The 18,468-nt window shown below is 44.2% G+C and overlaps 3 protein-coding genes across 7 annotated transcripts; 1 reads left to right on the top strand and 2 right to left on the bottom strand.

Annotated features, from left to right (window-relative positions):
- The first annotated feature begins 231 nt into the window (after positions 1 to 231).
- LOC128299605 (transcription initiation factor TFIID subunit 9) lies at positions 232 to 1,407 on the top strand. Its single transcript, XM_053035610.1, has 3 exons — positions 232 to 311; positions 400 to 559; positions 634 to 1,407. The coding sequence occupies exons 1-3, from the start codon at positions 306 to 308 to the stop codon at positions 1,293 to 1,295; spliced, it is 828 nt and encodes a 275-aa protein (XP_052891570.1). The 5' UTR covers positions 232 to 305; the 3' UTR covers positions 1,296 to 1,407.
- LOC128299604 (replication factor C subunit 4) lies at positions 1,335 to 2,719 on the bottom strand. The gene is made up of 3 exons (XM_053035609.1): positions 2,519 to 2,719; positions 1,590 to 2,457; positions 1,335 to 1,527 (listed from the first exon to the last, which is right to left on the bottom strand). Exons 1-3 carry the CDS (start codon positions 2,641 to 2,643, stop codon positions 1,435 to 1,437), a joined length of 1,086 nt encoding a protein of 361 aa, XP_052891569.1. The 5' UTR covers positions 2,644 to 2,719; the 3' UTR covers positions 1,335 to 1,434.
- A 369-nt stretch (positions 2,720 to 3,088) lies between these two features.
- LOC128297824 (ras-like GTP-binding protein RhoL) lies at positions 3,089 to 17,946 on the bottom strand. Of its 5 annotated transcripts, none has more exons than XM_053033536.1 (5): positions 17,832 to 17,946; positions 15,081 to 15,580; positions 4,517 to 4,835; positions 4,305 to 4,422; positions 3,089 to 4,042 (listed from the first exon to the last, which is right to left on the bottom strand). In XM_053033536.1, the coding sequence occupies exons 3-5, from the start codon at positions 4,766 to 4,768 to the stop codon at positions 3,837 to 3,839; spliced, it is 576 nt and encodes a 191-aa protein (XP_052889496.1). In that variant the 5' UTR covers positions 4,769 to 4,835; positions 15,081 to 15,580; positions 17,832 to 17,946; the 3' UTR covers positions 3,089 to 3,836. The 5 variants fall into 5 exon arrangements, with proteins under 5 accessions (XP_052889496.1, XP_052889488.1, XP_052889520.1 ...); XM_053033528.1 differs by lacking the exon at positions 17,832 to 17,946 and adding an exon at positions 16,258 to 16,367; XM_053033560.1 differs by lacking the exon at positions 17,832 to 17,946 and adding an exon at positions 16,258 to 16,299 and having other exon boundaries at positions 15,081 to 15,211.
- Positions 17,947 to 18,468: the final 522 nt, after the last annotated feature.

Here is an 18,468-nt window from a genome sequence, read left to right as displayed (position 1 = left end):
TCTTATGTATATCCCGCTTGTATTTTTGTTTTTAAGAAATAAAATGCATAAACTGTTGATTATTTTGCCAAATGGTAGTATAGGGTCGTATGTTTTGTGTTCTGAATGATAGAATGCAGCTAGACGGCTTTTTTAAAATTATTTGCATGAAAGTTTTCAAAAATGTTTCTTGAAATATTTCAGTACCGAAGAATGATACAGTGTCGTACCACAAATATACTCATCTTGTCATGTCTGTCGTGTTTGACAGCTGAAAGCGCCTTGTTGATACTCCAATAGCATTCTCTGCATTGTTTTGCTCTAGAATGGATGTAAGTGTGCAAAGTACCAAGCGATTATTACGTATTTTATTGATTTAATTACAAAATTTGTTCTCTCTTCATTGCATATCCTCGTCAGCTACAAGGCACGGAACGAGAGAAGGGCGAAAAGGTGAAGATAGTCAACCAGGTAAAGCATATACCGAAAGATGCTCAGGTTGTGATGTCGATCCTGAAGGAGCTTGGTGCCACCGATTACGAGCCACGGGTCATTAATCAGCTGCTAGAATTTACCTACCGTATGTACAGTCGTGTCGCTCTAGAGTGCCGTATAGTGGGAATCCTTACGATAACTTGATTTTACTATTTTCAGGATACGTAACGTGCATCCTGGATGACGCCAAAATATACGCCAATCACGCACGCAAGAAGGTGATCGAGATGGATGATGTGAAGTTGGCTACGCAGATGATTCTCGATAAAGCGTTTACAAGGCCACCTCCGCGAGATGTGTTACTGGAAATAGCGCGTGTCCGCAACGCTACACCGCTACCATTGATAAAGACCCACTGTGGATTACGCCTTCCGCCAGACCGCTATTGTCTTTCGGCCTGCAACTACAAGCTTCGTGCTGCACAACAACCGAAACGCATGAACAAATCCGCTCTCGAAGGTAGATCGTCTCTCAAGTCTGCTAAAGCAGGTTCCGGTGGAGGAGCCGACGGAAACGGCACTGGTGGAGGCGTCAAACGACCATCCGTTCAGTCCACTCCGAAGACACAGGTAGTAAGCATACCAAAGCCAGTGTTCAAATTTAGTACGGCTCCAAAAACGGCACCAACTACGGCAACAAAATCAATTAAAACGACAGTCACACCGATCGGTGGTTTGGGTGGAAGCAATGGCACGTCAGCCGGTAGTACAGGTGTAGCTGGAAACGTGGACATTAAGATGGAAACAGATGATCAGTTTGGCGAGGGAAACAACGGCAACAAGCGCAAGCGAGAAGAGGATGACTTTGAAATAGTGGAATAATTTAGTAGACATTAACAATAAACACTCCTGTGTGCGTGTGACTGACCTAACCATGAGCGAGCAGTGAGACACAAAGTTTATTCAAAACCGAGAAATTAATGTAGTTGTACTGAATCGCATACTACTTATTAACATAATTTCATTGGTCTTTGAGAGCCTGAATAGTAACGCATCCTAGATCCATGATCTGAATATATTCCGATCCTCCGCCATGTAGTCGGAAGCAACATTCCTGTAATTATAAATCACAAAGCATAAGTATCTGTTTGTACAGCTTACCATCCATCTACTTACACCAAGCTTTTCGCAGATAACGGCCTTTTGTTTTTCCGTAAGTCCGTCGTTGTACACAATGTACTCAGTCAGTTGTTCGAACAGTTGGCCGACACTATACGCGTCGTAGGAAAGATTCTGCACAAATTCCTCCAGCTTGCTGTAGTTCGAGCTTTTGCAAACCGATATAAATTCCTCCAGGTAGCGTTCCGGCACCACGCCGGACATTTCCAGTATGTCCTGCCGTTCGATACGTGCCTGGGTGCCTTTTAACCGGTGACAAGATTGTAGTGTAGTGATGGCTCGTCTCAAATCACCACCGGATATGTTCACGATGTCCCTATAAACTTCTTCATCCACTTTCACACCTTCCTGTTCGCAGATGTAGCGCAATCGCTCAATGATCTTCTCTTCACCCAATGGCTTGAACCGAAACTTGGTGCATCGGGATGTAATGGGCTCGATAATACGCGACACGTAGTTGCAAACCAGACAAAATCGCGTGGTTTTCGTTTCCTTTTCCATCGTTCGGCGCAGAGCAGCCTGAGCCGCGTGCGTCATTGCATCGGCCTCATCCAGTATGACGATCTTAAACGGTGGACATGGTTTACCATCCGATCTGGTACCGCTGGCCGTTAGTTGAGCGAACGTTTTCACTTTGTTCCGGATCACCGCTATGCCACGATCGTCCGATGCATTCAGCTCGAGAATGCGTTCTTTAAACATATCGCCAAACAGTTGTCGCGCAGCAGCAAGAATTGTGCTGGTTTTGCCGGTACCGGGAGGACCGTACAGTAGCAAATTTGGTAGGTCCGTGGTGGAGAGACTTTCACGAAGTACGGCTACAACTTCTGCCTGTTCCACCACATCATCCACACTCTTTGGCCGGCTAAAAGAAAGAAGTGTGCATGCTGTAAACCTCAATCTAATAACCAACAGCTAATACTTACTATTTCTCAACCCATGGTACGCTATGCTTTGCTCTCTTGGTTGATGTTGATGTGCCGCCCTCACCACTAGGACCCGAGGAAGAACTGTCTCCAGTTGTGCGGCCTGTTTTTAAAAATGCTTGCATAGTTTCTGTTGAGTCTCGGGCAGTGATCCAAATGCTTGGTTTTATTGAATAACAGATACAAATTAGAAAACAACGAGTGGAGAATGTTGAAAGTACCGCTTTGTATCAAATTTGCGCGGTTATTATTGTTGACATCGTCTGTCAACGTGAAACATTTGTAAGGTTCCCTTAAGGTTTCGCTAGGCAATACAAGCGCACGGTGGAAATTTGTCATGCTGAATAAATTTGAACTAGTCGTTACTAACTCAATTAAAATTGAATTAAAGCTAAAGTTCATTTACAATCCTGTTCTATGAAATTTGCAGAAAAACAGCATAAAACACTTAAATTCTATTAAGATTTTCTATAAAAATATGAGAATGTTTTTTCTTATTTTATTTTTAAATTGGTTTCTTTCATTCAACATCCCAAAATAATGGAAAACGTCTCATGGATACAATTTAATTCGGCTTAAAATGACTAGTTTATTTAGCAAATATATAAAACACGTACACAGTACACGTGCACGCCTTTTGTTGCCAAGGTTGGCTGGTACCTGTTTACGTTCGATTTCGCCGCAGTTTTCCTTCAAACAATCTTTCCTTTCCCTATTATCACTAGAAATATTCTGTAACAATCTTTTTTGATTTGTGCTAACTAGGCGTAAACATGTTCGTACGTTTTGCTCTCTCGGTTCGCTTTTAGATAATCGCTCAGTAGTATCGCTAGGGTGAATCACTATCGCTGTGGTAATGGTGGTAGCAAGCTACGTAACCTGATTGATACTAAACAGAAAGAAGCGTTTGGATTTTAGGCTGAAATCCATCTGCTGAAAGAGTTTTTAACATATCGGTTCATAATGCTGCGTATGAATACTATCGCAAAATACGGCCATTCTTTTTTCCCCCGCTAGAGTTTATGGCAAATACACACCTACTCAGCAAAGATAACAAGTCAGATTGGAGTGAAAACATTTCCAGATGTGTCGCATCTGTAAATACAATTTTTGCTCAACAATTTACAGCTACATAATTATAACCAATACTGCAAAGGAAAAAAAATCACCAACAGTTCGACTAACAGTTCGCCTCAATCGCGCCCTTACTTAGTGCTTCGTGAGTACAGTACAGCTTACCACTCAATCCCCTACAAAACGTTCCGTTTAGCCCGTACAGTCAATCTAGCAGATTTCACTAACCACCCTAACGTCTAAGCTATAGTATCGTACAGATCCGAGGGCCCGCGTGTGGTTTCTTCTCCACAGCCCTGACCGCCTCGTCGAACACCTCCGCCAGATTGAGCTTCCGTTTCGCGGAACATTCCACTAACGCGTAGGCTTTGATTTTGTGCTTTAGCCTCTTGCCCTCGGTCGTGGTGACGAACTTTTCCGACCCGGCTACCCGCAGATCACTCTTGGTGCCTGGCACACGCAAAACACGCACAGCAGTAGTTGAACAGGTGTGGGCAATGCGTTGCGCCCGAGCAAGGCAGCGTCGACGTCCCAAGGCGTTATCGTGGGTCCACGGTATGATTATTTGGGTGAACAAGAAAAGAAGAAGAAGAAACACGGGGAAACAAGAACGTGTATAAATTTAAAGTTAGAAAACCTTTGCACAACCACACACGCCAACGATGGCCGTCGCGAGGCGCGTATCTAGGCGTAGACGATTGGACACACTTACCGACAAGCACGATTGGAACGGAGGGCGCAAAATGTCTTATCTCTGGGTACCATTTGGACAGCACGTTATCGTAAGATGTGCGGTTCGATATGGAGTAGCAGATGAGAAAACAATCGGTCTGGAAATAGTTTTAAGCGAATAAGACCCTCCATCATATAGGACGGAAAAGGTTAGGGCCGGCAGAATGGACGCCTGGACCCACCCATACTTACATTCGGATAGCTGAGTGGCCGCAATCGCTCGTAATCTTCCTGGCCGGCCGTATCCCACAGGGTAAGCGCATAATCGGCACCGTCCACGACGATATTACACGCATGGTTGTCGAACACGGTCGGGACGTACTCGCTGGGGAATTCGTTTTGCGTGTAGGTGATCAGCATGCAGGTCTTCCCGACCATACCATCCCCGACGGTCGTTATCTTCAGGGGACGCATCCCGCCGCCGCCACCATTCGTAATCGTCATACTGCGAGTGTTGCTCTTTTTATCCAATGTCCCAGAATATCCGACGTGTCTCGGCGATCGTTTGGTGCTGGTTGGTAGAAGAAATGGTATAACACATTAAGCTTTTAAGCACGCACCGTTCAGGCCGTCAACAGGTTGTTTCTAACCGATAAACCACGCTGCCACACATTCCCTGGCTCGCGGGGAACTTCACCGAACCACCGGTGTAGGTAGCCGTGGTTTATCGTGCCAGTGAGAAAGTTTTCATTTTACTGCCAAATGCGGTCTTCCAGTGGGCCTAGGTCCGGTGGGGAAGGGGATAAGCGGGACTTGTACCGACTTCCAATGTGTGATCTTGAACATCGTTTAGTTGCAGCGTGATAGCAACAGCGCGTAACGGTGAGAGAAAATGGCTACCAGAGGGCGCAGCGCTGAATTTGTTTACACAAGCGGCCGATACGAAGGTGCGAAACAAACTTACAGCCAACCAACGGCGGATGGCGGGAGGCTATGACGATGGAAGATTCCCAATTAGTAACCGGCAACACGGTTGGTACCCAACCGGCCAAAGTGTGGTCGCGAAATCGAAGGAAATGAGACGTATCGGTCGTGCTTCTTTTATCGTACCCGCGAATTGTTTTATCCCAAACGATTAGTTGGAGCGCTCAATCGGCGTAACAAATTAATAGCAACTTGCCCGAAGAAAGCGACAAATGGTGATGAGGCGGAAGGATGGGAAAGTGTTGGTGGTCGAAAAAGAAAAGTAAACTCATTTTTTTTATTTTAAACTTCAGCGTACATTACCAATCAAGAAATTTGAGAAATTCGAGAGGAATAGCGTTGTGCTTAATGAATCTTTTGAGAAGATTCATCCACATGAATATTTAGTGAATTGTGTGTGGCGTATCACAGCCCCTTGAAGCTCAGGCTCATATGGACGGACAAGCTCTAAAACTTGGATGGTGATATATGAATCATGGAGGATTAATTAATCTTCGAAATAGAGATTCAGATTTATTCATTCCTGAGACTTTGTCATCCAACTTGCCACATATTGACATATATTCTAAATATAAGAGTTAGGGCGGCATCTTTCACTTATGGAAGCTAATGGGAAACAGTGACAAACATGTAAAAGATAGTTACAAACATCCTGTATTCCGTGAGTGGAAGAATTAGCAAATGCAAATTGTTGAAATTTCGAATAACGAGGATTTCAGTAGAGCGAAACAAAGAATTGAAGATTAGACATTGCAGAAGTTGGTGGCTGTAAACCAAACCAAAACGCAGAACAAATTGGACGTCGCAGTAAAAGTGCCTCAGGTGACAATTTGTTATTCGTTTCAAACCGCAAAAGAGGAAAATTCCAAAAGCTCAGAAAATAAGTGCCACCCGAACGGAGCGTTAGGAAATGGGAGCATCTCAAACCCATTTGTGAGATGGCTCTTTAACGGTGATAAAGGGAAATTATTTCCGCATCCGATTGTCAATGGTGACAACAACTGAACCTAGCCTCGAGAATCATGACTTTCACCTGTTTGAAGTCGGACCATCGGACATTGAAGAGCCAAATCGCTCTGTGACCAGATTAATCCTAGTAGGTTGTGGTGTGTCATCGAATGCTGAATCGAGGTGGTTCGGTAAATATGTAACTCTATCAACTGCACAAATAACTTTACCTTAACATAAGATTCGACAGAAACGATATACGATTCGAACGTTGGTAGTAATTGTTTCATATGTATCATTAAACGGGTTCTCCTTAGAGCAAGAACTATTTTGAAGTCATTCTGAAACACTACCAAGTCTAATCATCCTACGAACGAATATTCTCAACGTATACCACGGGGTTTTTTTCTAAATTGTCCAAAACATCATTGTCGTCTAGCTCACGTTAATGTTTATGGATATTAAAACCCCGCCGAACAGGAATTAATTTGCCGCCATCAAGAGGCAAACACAGTTCATACAAACTAAATTCAGCCTCAAGCTCAAACCTATTCTACGCTGAAATTAGCTTAGGGCATAGGAGATTAGGTCCATGAAACAAACCTTTTCCGGTTCATTATGAAATAGCGCTATGGTTGCTAGGACCAAGTCCCAGCAGGATTTAACCCGAGCACTAGCATCGTTCGTGTACGTTGCCTAGCACCATGACGTGAAGACGTTGGTCGGTAATTGAATTGTGTTTTGCATAATTTTGCTGTTAAATTTAACGCATACGGTCAGGGATATTTGGCGCTTTTTTTCGCTTCCCCGCGTACATATACCCACTTTAAAGCACACCGATTCCGATGCATTACATTCCAATTACTATTTTCGTACGCTTGCAAGTACTTGGTGAAGGGTGAAACACTTGAAGAATGGAACACTTGAAACGGTGTGTAGTTAAATCTGAACTAAACATATCGTCCGGAGTGCAGAGAAAAAAGAAACCGGATGAAGACGTACAGGGGCTTTCTACACATCAGGTGATTTCATTTCTCCGTACGTATAAAGTTTACATTCAACAAATACTTTTTGCTCGACGAAAGACGGTGTAGCACACGAGGAAAATGCCTGCCTTGCTCAAACGGGGATGTTTGATGTCGAACAACTTAATGCGTATGAAAATTGATACGCAAATTCATACGATGATGCTCACTCACACCACGCGTTACCAGTGCTCGTTGTCGTAGTGCATCCTTTTCCCGTGCCAGACAATGTGCTGGAGCGGTGTTTCCGTGAATTACCATATGCTGGGCAAGAACACCATTTGACGAGCGTAGTCACAAGAATTTTTCATATGGTTAGACATGTTTTTATGTTCTGCTATCTGTCGAGTTACAAGAACTGTCTCTCCTTTTCTTTATTTGCGATCATCTTCAAGCGTGACAACGTGGCAGCCGTGATGTCTGCAGGGAATATGCTATTGGATGAATGGAATTATGTATCACACTATTTCATAAACAAAATGTATCGAATACCTTAAGTGTAATCAATTCTTAATAGTGAAATTGTTTAGGTTACTGGTGAGTGATGCATCTTTATTAGACTTTCTATCGAGGTCACTATTGTGAAATTAATTATACAATCATATCCAAGGAGTTCATGACAGTTGCGTGCGCACAGGACAATTTAGTATACCGTAAAACAATAAATATACTACAAATATACCAATTTAGTATACCGTGTGCTGGAAATAAACTAATTTTTCATATTATAATTTTATACAAGAAATATTTCTTATTTCTTGATATTATTTATTACTATGATATGTTTCTTATTATTTCCATTTATTTCGTACTTTATATATCTTGTACTCAAAATGTACTAATTTAGTATAAGTTACAATAAAAGTTCACTGATATAGTATATCAGCATATACTACATTCAAATGCAGGATGTTCAATGTAAATTTGACAGTTCAGCACTGTTTACAATTTGTGATTGACGTATCAACACAAGCGATTCGTCAACCGAAAGCTAACGTTGTATGTAACTGGGTACGTAATTATGTTCCCACATGGGAACATTATGTACCTCATAATTAGTATGCAAAAATTAAGGATTGAGCTGAAAAACTGTTGAATAAAAAAGCGTCTTTTTATTGTAAATCTTTGGTTATCCTCAAAAAAATACGCTGAAAGCCACCCTTATTTTTTTAGCACTCCATCGTGTACTACCCCCTTTAGTATACTTTTAACTCCTGTTAATACGGGTCCCTTTTTCCTACCCTTTATAAGCCACGAATGCTCTCACTCTCTCCCTTTCATGCATTGTAAGGTTTTTTTTTCTTTCGTGAAGCATTTTTTTTTCGTACACGCAACCTATACCTACATCCGCTCATATCACTCGTTTTGCACCCCTTATTACTCATCTCCAGGTGTAAAGTGAAGCAAAAACGCTATGATGCTCATATCACCTTCTCGCTGCCACTTGCTGTCGGGTTAATTATTCAACGGACGTGTTGGGACACCATTTTTGTCGCCATGTCGACGTTAGACACAAAGCATCCCAAATGGCTAAGAATATCCTCTATGTGCGCGTTGTAGGCGTTTTGACTGCGTCATTAAAATCCTTGGAATTATGTTAGATTACCAGCAACATAATTGAGGCATCTCCATTCAGCGAAGATAGGTGTCTCTTTAGGGGTTGTTTCCATTTTAACTAGACATGTCGCAATGGCAATGTGTGGAACTTAGATGATCCATACCAGAATTTAGCCCGTCCGTTGCTTATGAATATCGTAGCAAATGTATCACCAGAAGCAAAAAAGCAGGACCAATTATTACACCATGCGAAACCGTATCAAAATAATCAGTTTCCAACAGCCGTTCGGTGGGCCCAAGGTTGAACGGAGCTCGCGGGAATATGGCACCCAAGTGTGTCGGTGTGCTTGAGCACGATTTCACACCGACTCGCCAAACTGTCGGGTGTCTTATCAGTATATCGTCACATACTGCGCACATATGATGACCGTATGATGATGACGATGGTGATGGGGCTGGTGCAACAGTAACACACCACGATGCGCCACACTCCCAACCCAGGCGGCACATGATATTTGCCCACAGCACACAGTTGACCGTCGCTGCGTTCCTTCCCTGTGGCAACTCCGTTTTCCCACATTTCCCGTCTTGTGCGAATCTTTTCGCAGTTATTTGTTTGCCGACAGATTTTCCGTGCCTCGTGTTGGGTATTAGATTGGGTAGTATTTGGCTGATGCGAGAACCAGTCTGTCTTCTAACAGAAATCATGATCATGGCACTCTGCTCTTACTATTCTCGTGTTTATCTCGTACAGACGGTTTATTTGCATCCCTTACTAACGTTCGCTGGCAAGCAGCAGCAAACTACATCTTCACCAACGAAGAACGGTAGCGGTTCTCTTCGGCACACAAACATATTCCGTTCCGTCGCCGGTTTGCTGTTAATTGAGGTAAATTAATTTTATCAACCTCACACTAACGTCGCGCGCGGACTGACGCGTTTCCTACCCCAAAACGAAGCTGCTGTTCCGCGTTCCTAGCTGGAAAAGGCCACCGAAAATCTTACTCCGCACGTACACACATGGCAAAAGAGGGCAAAGATTAATGGATGTAAATTGAGACGAACCCCGAACGGGAATGACCTCGCACGGTATATCGGTCACCATCAGCACAGAAACTCACATCCGAAAGGCTTTGCTTTGTGCCGTGGACACAATTCGCGTCGACGCACCGGTTGAATTTGAATCAAGGTGCGTAAGGCTTATTGAGTCAGCATTGAGTGGTGCTAGCGATACACCGAGGAAGGAAGGAGTCGAAAACCCATCGAACAAGCGTCCAAATGAAGCAAGAAGGCACGCTTTGTCCATTACCAAGGGGTGGGGGGTGGTTTATTAAATTTGTACATACCAACATCTGCTTCCGCTTTGCTTTGCCCTGTTTTTCCGGTAGCATAAAGGCAAACATAAATACCCACGCGAGAGCAAACCGAATTCAATCCAAATCTCGCAAAAGTTAGTAAAGTGCTTGGAACCAGACCAGGTGAGCAGGTTACTGCCGGTGCTTAGAATGAATATTTTACCAAAAAACGAAACACACAGCCACCCAGTCGAATTGGAAAAGTAATGCCGGCATTCAACTTGGGCATGGTGTCCGGGACGGGTGTGTATGACTGTGCGTGCCCGGTTAAAGTACCAACAACGGGTATAATGCTGTGCAATAAAACTTTTCCCCTTAGGACGGTGAAATGTTGTGCGTTTGTTTGTTTTCTTGTTTTAAAAATATTGGTAGCTCTGGTAAGAGATGTAAAAAGGCACTGTTACTTTATGGAAAGCAACAGCTTCCTTTACGTTTTATTAACGATAGCAACGAACTCTACTACGTTCATTTGGTTAGACACAACTTGGACCATGTGGTTAAGTTGCAGAAAGATACATAGAAATATTTGAAGAATAAAAAACAATTACAAATTTGCAGTTTATAATAATTGAAAAACCAAGTTTTAGACGACGGCATGAAAAATTGTTTTAAAAGTGAAAAATGCTCCACAAATTTACTTAAATTTCCCAAGATTTTCCACAACTTTTTGCTAACAAAGATGTATATAAAACAGTATGGGTAATATTATGAACCATTGTTATTATATAAACCTGACTGTAATGTTTGTGAAAAATGTTTGATTATGCCCATCATTGGAGTGGCCCAAGGTATCCCATCCGAGGTAAAATCCCATCCGAACAATCCCCCGTAGCAAAGGCTGACTTTTCGATTAAGTAAGGGGTAAATGAAGTCAAAGATAGAAATAGCAAGGCTCTATGCCTCTCGTGGTTATTGTGCCAGTCATTATTTGCAATTAAAATAATTTAGAAATATTAAAGACATTTATATACATTAGATTAAGTAATGTAGCATATTTTGAAGATTCTCAAAGACAAGCAATAGGATGAATGGAATATAACGACTTCACATTAAGGAGGCAGCTTCGGAGGATTCGTAAGGAAATATCGCGATCGAGCACATTGGGCAAGACATTGTAATTTCTAATTGCTCTCAAAAACGGACCATTCTGACCACAACGAGAAAGATAAGCAGAGACAGACAAAGGAGGTCGAATGCGTAAGTTACGGGACGGAGCATAAAAGTTCACACAGGACAACAAAGCAAGAGCATCAATACCATGCATCAGAAGTGATTGGTGATGAAAACGAAAGCTCCTCAAGATGCCACAATTGGCAGGGAACCGTCCATATCAGCGGTACCGGCAGGAGCACAAGAAGGAATTTGCATTGGTAACGATCCAAACGTCCATTTGGTGGGACCTGCTCCGGGTAGTATATTATGAGCCGTTCTTACCAGAATAACTAAATTGCACCAATTGTCAATACTTTCCAAAGCAAAATAAGTCAATATATGGTCAGTTAAGGAACTACTAAGGATATTTTGAGGCCTTCGGGGGGCCTCGGAAAAAACTTAAAAACTCGACATGTGAGCGTTGTGTCTGAGCGTAATGAAGCGATGAATTGTAATACAGATCAACTATGACATATCAGTCAATTATTGGCCTAATCTGCATTGCATTCGGACAGCGCACATACACACACACACACCGGGGTCGTTGTATGTTAGCTCGTTAAAACAATGTACTCCCAAGAAAAAGACTCACTTAATTGAAACATACATTAGCACTTCTTAAACCTGCCCCTCAATGTTTATTTGCTGGTAAAACTGTTCCAGAAATGGTTCCACAGGCCAACGGGCTGTACTGTGGATAATATATATGCGTACAGGTATTACTCAGCACCAGCAGGGTAACTTTGTGATGCGTCAGAAATCAAATACCCGCATACATCGATGCCTGCAAAGGGTGCTTAAACGCAAGCTTAAGATTGGTGCGCATCACGGTGCGGCGTGATGAATCATCACACCTTGCTTTCCGACATAACTGAACTTATCCGGCTCGTGGTAGGTGAAACATAATCCAAAAACAGAAAACGAAACCACCTCAGTTTAAAAAGAGGTGAAAAGTGTAAAGATATTGAACATTTTTGGTAACCCAACACAAACTCTTCTATTCCCAATTCCCAAGGGTTGAGAGCCCTCTTTATTTCCCCTTCACCACAAGCAATTAGTTCAGTGCGATGGGCTGCAGCAATGGATTAGAATTCCCGACGTACCCGACAAACCAAAACAGAAAATCCCGATGGATATTTCAATATCCAGCCGCAGCGGCAGCTTGAGGTGTATGAGTGATTTCACTTCCGGCGTTCCAGCGTCAACGGAAATGCCCGATTCGCGCGACCCAAACCGGCTCGACAACTGTTTGGGAAGGTTTACCAGCAGCAGTAGAACAACATGCATCGAATGGAGTTATTATTGTTATGCCAGTGTAACTTGTTTCTGGGGACAATCGGTATGTGCCACAGCCGTGTCGTAATAGAATGGTACTGGAAGCAAACGGCCCCCTTCTTGGACGAGCCTCCACAAACCTACATTGACCGATCGTTTGGGTTGGGTGTGAACCGTCGAAAAGGAAAACGTCGGTTGTTGTTACTTTCGAGTGTCGACTGTTGCCTTCCCGTAGTTTCCGATGGATGGGACATATTGATTTGCATCTTTGTTTGAATCGTCTTCAAGCAACTCTCGTCTACCGTTTTAGGGCGGAAGATGGTAGACTTTATTTCTGTATTCCCCGTATTCTTTCCATCAGCCTTAAATTTCACGGTCGTTACCTTCTTCCACCACCGAAACCGTGTGCCAATTCATTGCCAATTGTTCACCACGTTTGTGCGCAAAATTGCCGTTGGTATTTCGCTCTGCGTCGATCGGAACGTTTTGCTTTTATTTTTTTTGGATAGAGAATGAAGTTCCCTACTTATCCCACAACGCGCGGTTTCGTGTGCGGGAGCAATCTATTTCTCTTCTTCGTCGCACCTTTTCGCCGCAACAATTCCATTACGAGCGTTTCAGCGTGCGGACACACCAATATTCCGCATACACATGTTCACCGGTAGCTGGGCCGCTCCTGCAAATGGATACGCATTAATAAACACCAAGAGTAAATATCCTTCCACAAACGTGTGCCATTTTATCTCCCCCGTGAATACACGCCGAAAGCAATGGGGCGCTGGCACAGGTAAAACACCAGCAGTGGAAACGAATGACTTATCATTTTTTTTTGTATTTGTTGGTGGTGCGTTGATAGCGAGAAGACCATTCAAAAATGCTTCTCGTTCATTGCATTAACGAGAGGCCCGGTAAATCATCATTATTGGCGTCCCACAGCCCCCCCCCCCTATCCAGAAGGTGGAAACCCCCCAAAAACTGAAATTGAAATTCCGTTTTGGTGAGACCATTTTTCAAAACCTTGGCTACTTGGATACTAAACAAATCTCCCATCAGGCAACTTCCCAAACGTCAGTCCGGGAAAATCAATTTTGTGGAATAAATGAGTTATTCACTGTGGGGCGTATTGGGGAGTGGAAGGAGAACAACAAAAAAGCTTACGCTCGTCCAAAATATTGCTTCTGCTTCCGTTGCGTAGAACGTAGAATTGAAGGTAGTGTGCTATCAATTAGATTTTTGAACCATTACACCGATTGAGCAGGCTTTTGTATGGTATGTTTTGGAACAGAACTGACACTGTGTTTCCAGTTTTTGTCATGCTGTTTGGTGATCCAGTGGTGATTAGATCTTCATCGGGACCTGGGAGTTGGACATAGAATTAGCTCTTTCGTCCTACACCAGTTAACTCAAGTCACAGAGAGCCCGAAATGGCCAGAAGGCCACAAGGGACTTCCAGAAGTTTTGCAGTAGTACATAAGAAGTACTGTTCAAGCATTCCTAGTAGAGTCCTCACTAAAGAGACATATGAATGATTCTTCCCAAAAGATTCATGAAAAGCCAACGCTAAATGAAAACTGTCATATTCAAATTAATCAATGAAGAGTCATTAGAATCATAAGCCGTCTCTCGACAGATTTGTGAGTCTCTGTAGGTTCATAAGCCTTGGATGATTATGATTGGTGTCATTTTCACTCTAATTATTTTTTGCTGAATTACCTCTACGCAATCGATGGCTACCAGTACCCGGGGGTCCTTCTGAAGCTGTGTTTAAAATTGCGCAAATTCGTGGATATATTGGGAGCAATGAATCCGGGTCTTTGCACGGAAGGACCGGTATCGAGGTACTCCGAGGTACCAACTGACGAGTCCTAGACTCTGACCGACCGTTTGACCAAGCAAAACGTGTGATGAAAGTCCCATTCAATCATCATACCATAAAGCAACATTCTTGGAATAATAAAAAGCCCCATTCGGTTGAGTTTCCCGTCGCGAAACATTCCGCGAAAAATTCGTCCCATTATCCAGCGTTTCGTTTCGTCGCACAACATCAAACAGACACGGAATGCAGGGGAAGGATGTTCCACAAACAACCCCCCGGCAGGTGTAAAAAGGCCCACCCGTAGGAAGGCTGCGCATCCAATCTGTTGGCCCAAAAACGGAAACACTTTGCAGCGGCACACATCCGTGTGTGCGCTGTGGAATGAGTTTGAGCTTGTTGAATGGCTGTTCGTTTCCGCGTTGGATCCGTCCGGGCGGTCCGGATAGATAAAGATGGCGGAAGGCCCGTTCAAAAGCAAAAAAAGGGCTCCTTTAGGGTTTGAACGACCCCGTTCTAGTAGGAGCAGGACCTTATCTCAACTAGGACGTCACAATACCGTCAAAGCGTGTGCTCATTAGTGCATTTACCACCCTGCAGACGCTGGTCTGATTGTGAAGGTTTAGTTTCAACGGGGTTCCTCCTTCACGCACACGCGCGTGTCCCGTTTCATCTCCACCCCTCACTAACGCACTTTATGGACTTACCTTTAGCACACTGCTCGTTACGCGGTACAAACAAGTTGTGTGGCGGCGATGCTATGCACATTCAGGTTCCCAAAACGCGGCACAAACGCGTCCGTCAGGTTTCTTCTCCACCTAAAATGATCCAGCGCGAGCTAAAGAATGTACGCGCGTTCGCAAAAGCTAGTCATTACACTGATTGCCGACGAAACATCGAACCCCAGAGGCAGTATTCACGGTATCTTATCGGCGCTGTGAAGCCCTCTTGGCGGGACGGCGGAGGGAAGGTCTCCGATAGCAGGAGTGGTGTGCGGTGACCCTTCTTCTCGTTTTTAATCACGTTGAAAAATGTCAATCGCCACAGGAAATGTCATCGAGTGCGAGCGTTTTGCGGGGTAGAACCGTCGCTCATTACCATTGCACTGTGATCGCCTTTGGGCGATAGGATGCGAACATGTCATACACTTTCTGTGCACAATAGTATCGGTGAGCCACGTTGCGTCGTCAACTTGCACGTTGCAGCACTGTGAATGAAAAGGAAACAAACGCGTTTACCGAATTGATGCAACGGCATCCACACGCAAGATCGCTACTTTGCCTCACACTGCACACATTGGGCACATTAGGGGGGGATTTTTCTATTTGTCACGAGACGGTTCATCGCAGGATGATGTGTGTGTTGGGTTTGAAAACAAAAACGGGCTTACGAAGCGCACATCACAGCCGCGAGGAGAGCTTTCACTCTTCTGGTGTCACATCACTTTTAACTTCAACCGGATGTTATCGCGTCTGCTGTGTGCGTGCGGACACAAACTCCGATTAACGCGCTCCGTTTCGGACAAGAACCTACAGATATCTTACAGACCCCCAGGGAACGGTTCCGGACCGTTCCTCGGGATACGTTCACTCCGCTGCATTACAAGCGTTCAACGTGTTCCCGATCTCGGCGATCCCGCGCGTCCAAACAACGCCACCGACAGTTGCAGTTGCCCACACTGTGCTGCAGCTACACTGTGTGTGTGCGTCTACCGATAGCACTGATAAGCACGGAACGGTCACAGTTTATCTCGTACGCCGTCACGTCAATTCCGGGTTGGTCCGGTCCCACTGCTAGCCGGTTCGTATCACGCCAAAGAAGCGAGCGCAGGGAAAAAAATAACAACTTCCACCCTTCTGGACGAACCGCTCCGCCGGGACTTACTGGCTGATTGACGGATCTTTCGTTGTTGTTTGTCTGCTTCTGTGGTCCACTTTACGCTTCAGGCAACTTCACTACAAAACACTGTGCCACATCAAACCCCCGCGAGATGCGTCCACGAAACCGCACACCGTGATCAGTTGCGTTCGCGGTGAACAATACAGACTCGCGCGCGCTTCGCGGACGATATACCCGCGATAATACGCGAATGTCGATGCGTTGTTAGCATGAGAGAGAAAGAGCGCGAGAGCGAAAGAGCGCATGGGAGAGCGAATTCGCTTGAAGTAACGCTCATTTTACATACTTTCTTTCGTCTCTCTCTCGCTCTCCCACATAATTCTGCTCTCAGCTAGGTCGAACTTGCTTACAACATTGTGCGTTGTAGCGCGCCACGCAGTTACGACGCGTTCTCTACATGCACATTTTAACACTCGAATGTCGTGGTTTTTTTTGTTTAAACGTCTGTCCGGCGGATGGGCGATAGATTTTAAATGCTCAATTGCGCTTTGGCCACCATATAAGCGGGACCGTAAATAGAAGAATACTCCCCGGCTGTAACCGCGGCGTTGTGCTACGACGTCGCCGGTTTGCACGCGAATGCACGTCACGTATCATCAACACCAACACCCCCGAGCTGTGGGGGTGCAATTATAAAAAAACGAAACGAAAAAACAACACACACAACCACCCCGACATCCGCCGCCAACTAGCTGTTGCCAAATTGGAGGATTCGGAATTCGCCATTTGCCCCTGCGTGATCTGCGCTTTTAGCGCTTCTACGCGATCTGCCAGATCTTGGTCGCGCGAACACGGATACATTAGAACCAGTTGTGGTTGGATTACAACACGCGGTGTGTTATTTTAAGATACCACTTGCTCGTCTAACCTACAGCTCGGGGAACCGTGTTGTCTGCGATCGTGTGCATTTGCCACGAGAGATATGTCCAGATATGGTATGATACGCGGGATTAAAAATGCAAACACTGCTGCAAAGTGCAACTTTGGCACCCGATGTACAAAACTTTGAATAAATAACTTCACTATTTTTGATACCCTTAATCTCCGACGACAGCCAACACACGGCAAAGTCACCGAACGAATAGTTTGCCTACTCGCGTGTGAGTGTGTAGATACCGATCGTGATCACGCGCAGTCCCTACGATCCAAGTGGATGCGATACGAAGATGACAACAAACAAAACCAACCGCCAACAGGTTGTCGTGCCCGAACAACCCCTTTTCGACCCCTCGTTTTCCTTTTTCTATGGTACACGGGCGAAACGTGATTGTGTTGTTGCGTATTTGTTTGTGGTGGATGTTGCTTTTGTGGGGGATATCGTTTTTTTTGGAACTCGTTATTAACGAAACCTGTGACACGCGTCACATAATGCGTCGCACACAATCGAACGACATTGTTTTGCGTCTCGGTTCTCGATCGTTTGCCGAAAGGCTGGCAGGCTTTTATCGTAGGCTTTTAGTGTTTCGCTTTCACTTTTCACCTCTTCTTGATTATTTGGTCGCAATGAAACACCATTGCAGGCACAACTCTTTACACTATTGAACTCATCTTGCACTTACTTTAAACACCCCGGCGCGATTAATCCACTGTGGTGCGCACTATCGCAACGTGAGCTAATTCTAGAGTGCATTCAAATCACCCAAGGGAACCACAAGTGCACGCGAACGCTAGCCGTATCCAACTGAAATGACGGTACAGCGAAAAGATGTGATTACGGTCATGTGTGGGGTGGTTTTTCTGCTGTGTGCGTTGTATTTGTGGTTTGCGTCTTGGCTAATCCAACAGATGGCGCTAGTGAAATTATGCTGAATCTACAGCTGCTCAAACACTTGAACGTACATACGCATTTATGTTAGATTTATGTTTGTCTTAACAGTGAGTTACCGCTATTTGTAATCAGCTTTTGATAATTGTGTTGAAGATCCACATTAGGTTATGATAACCATGTAAAGAACATGGTACTGATTTGGTACGATTGTGAAACATTCAAAAAATAGAACTGAATGTACTTCTTATGCATTGAAATTGAGTTTACTCACTTGATAATGTCAATGGTGTTAATATACTTCCGGAGGTAACCAGACAATTCACCAGACAAGGCTGTTCTCACGAATCAAACGTACTCACGTTCTCATCACTTTGCACCAATTTCAAGTGATTATTCTCAAAATCACGGACAATGTCTCATGCAGTTGG

This window comes from Anopheles moucheti, chromosome 2 (assembly GCF_943734755.1).
Source record: "Anopheles moucheti chromosome 2, idAnoMoucSN_F20_07, whole genome shotgun sequence".
Taxonomy (NCBI): domain Eukaryota; kingdom Metazoa; phylum Arthropoda; class Insecta; order Diptera; family Culicidae; genus Anopheles; species Anopheles moucheti.
The sequence above is the reverse complement of the archived record's forward strand: the minus strand, read 5'-3'. Positions and strand labels throughout refer to the sequence as shown.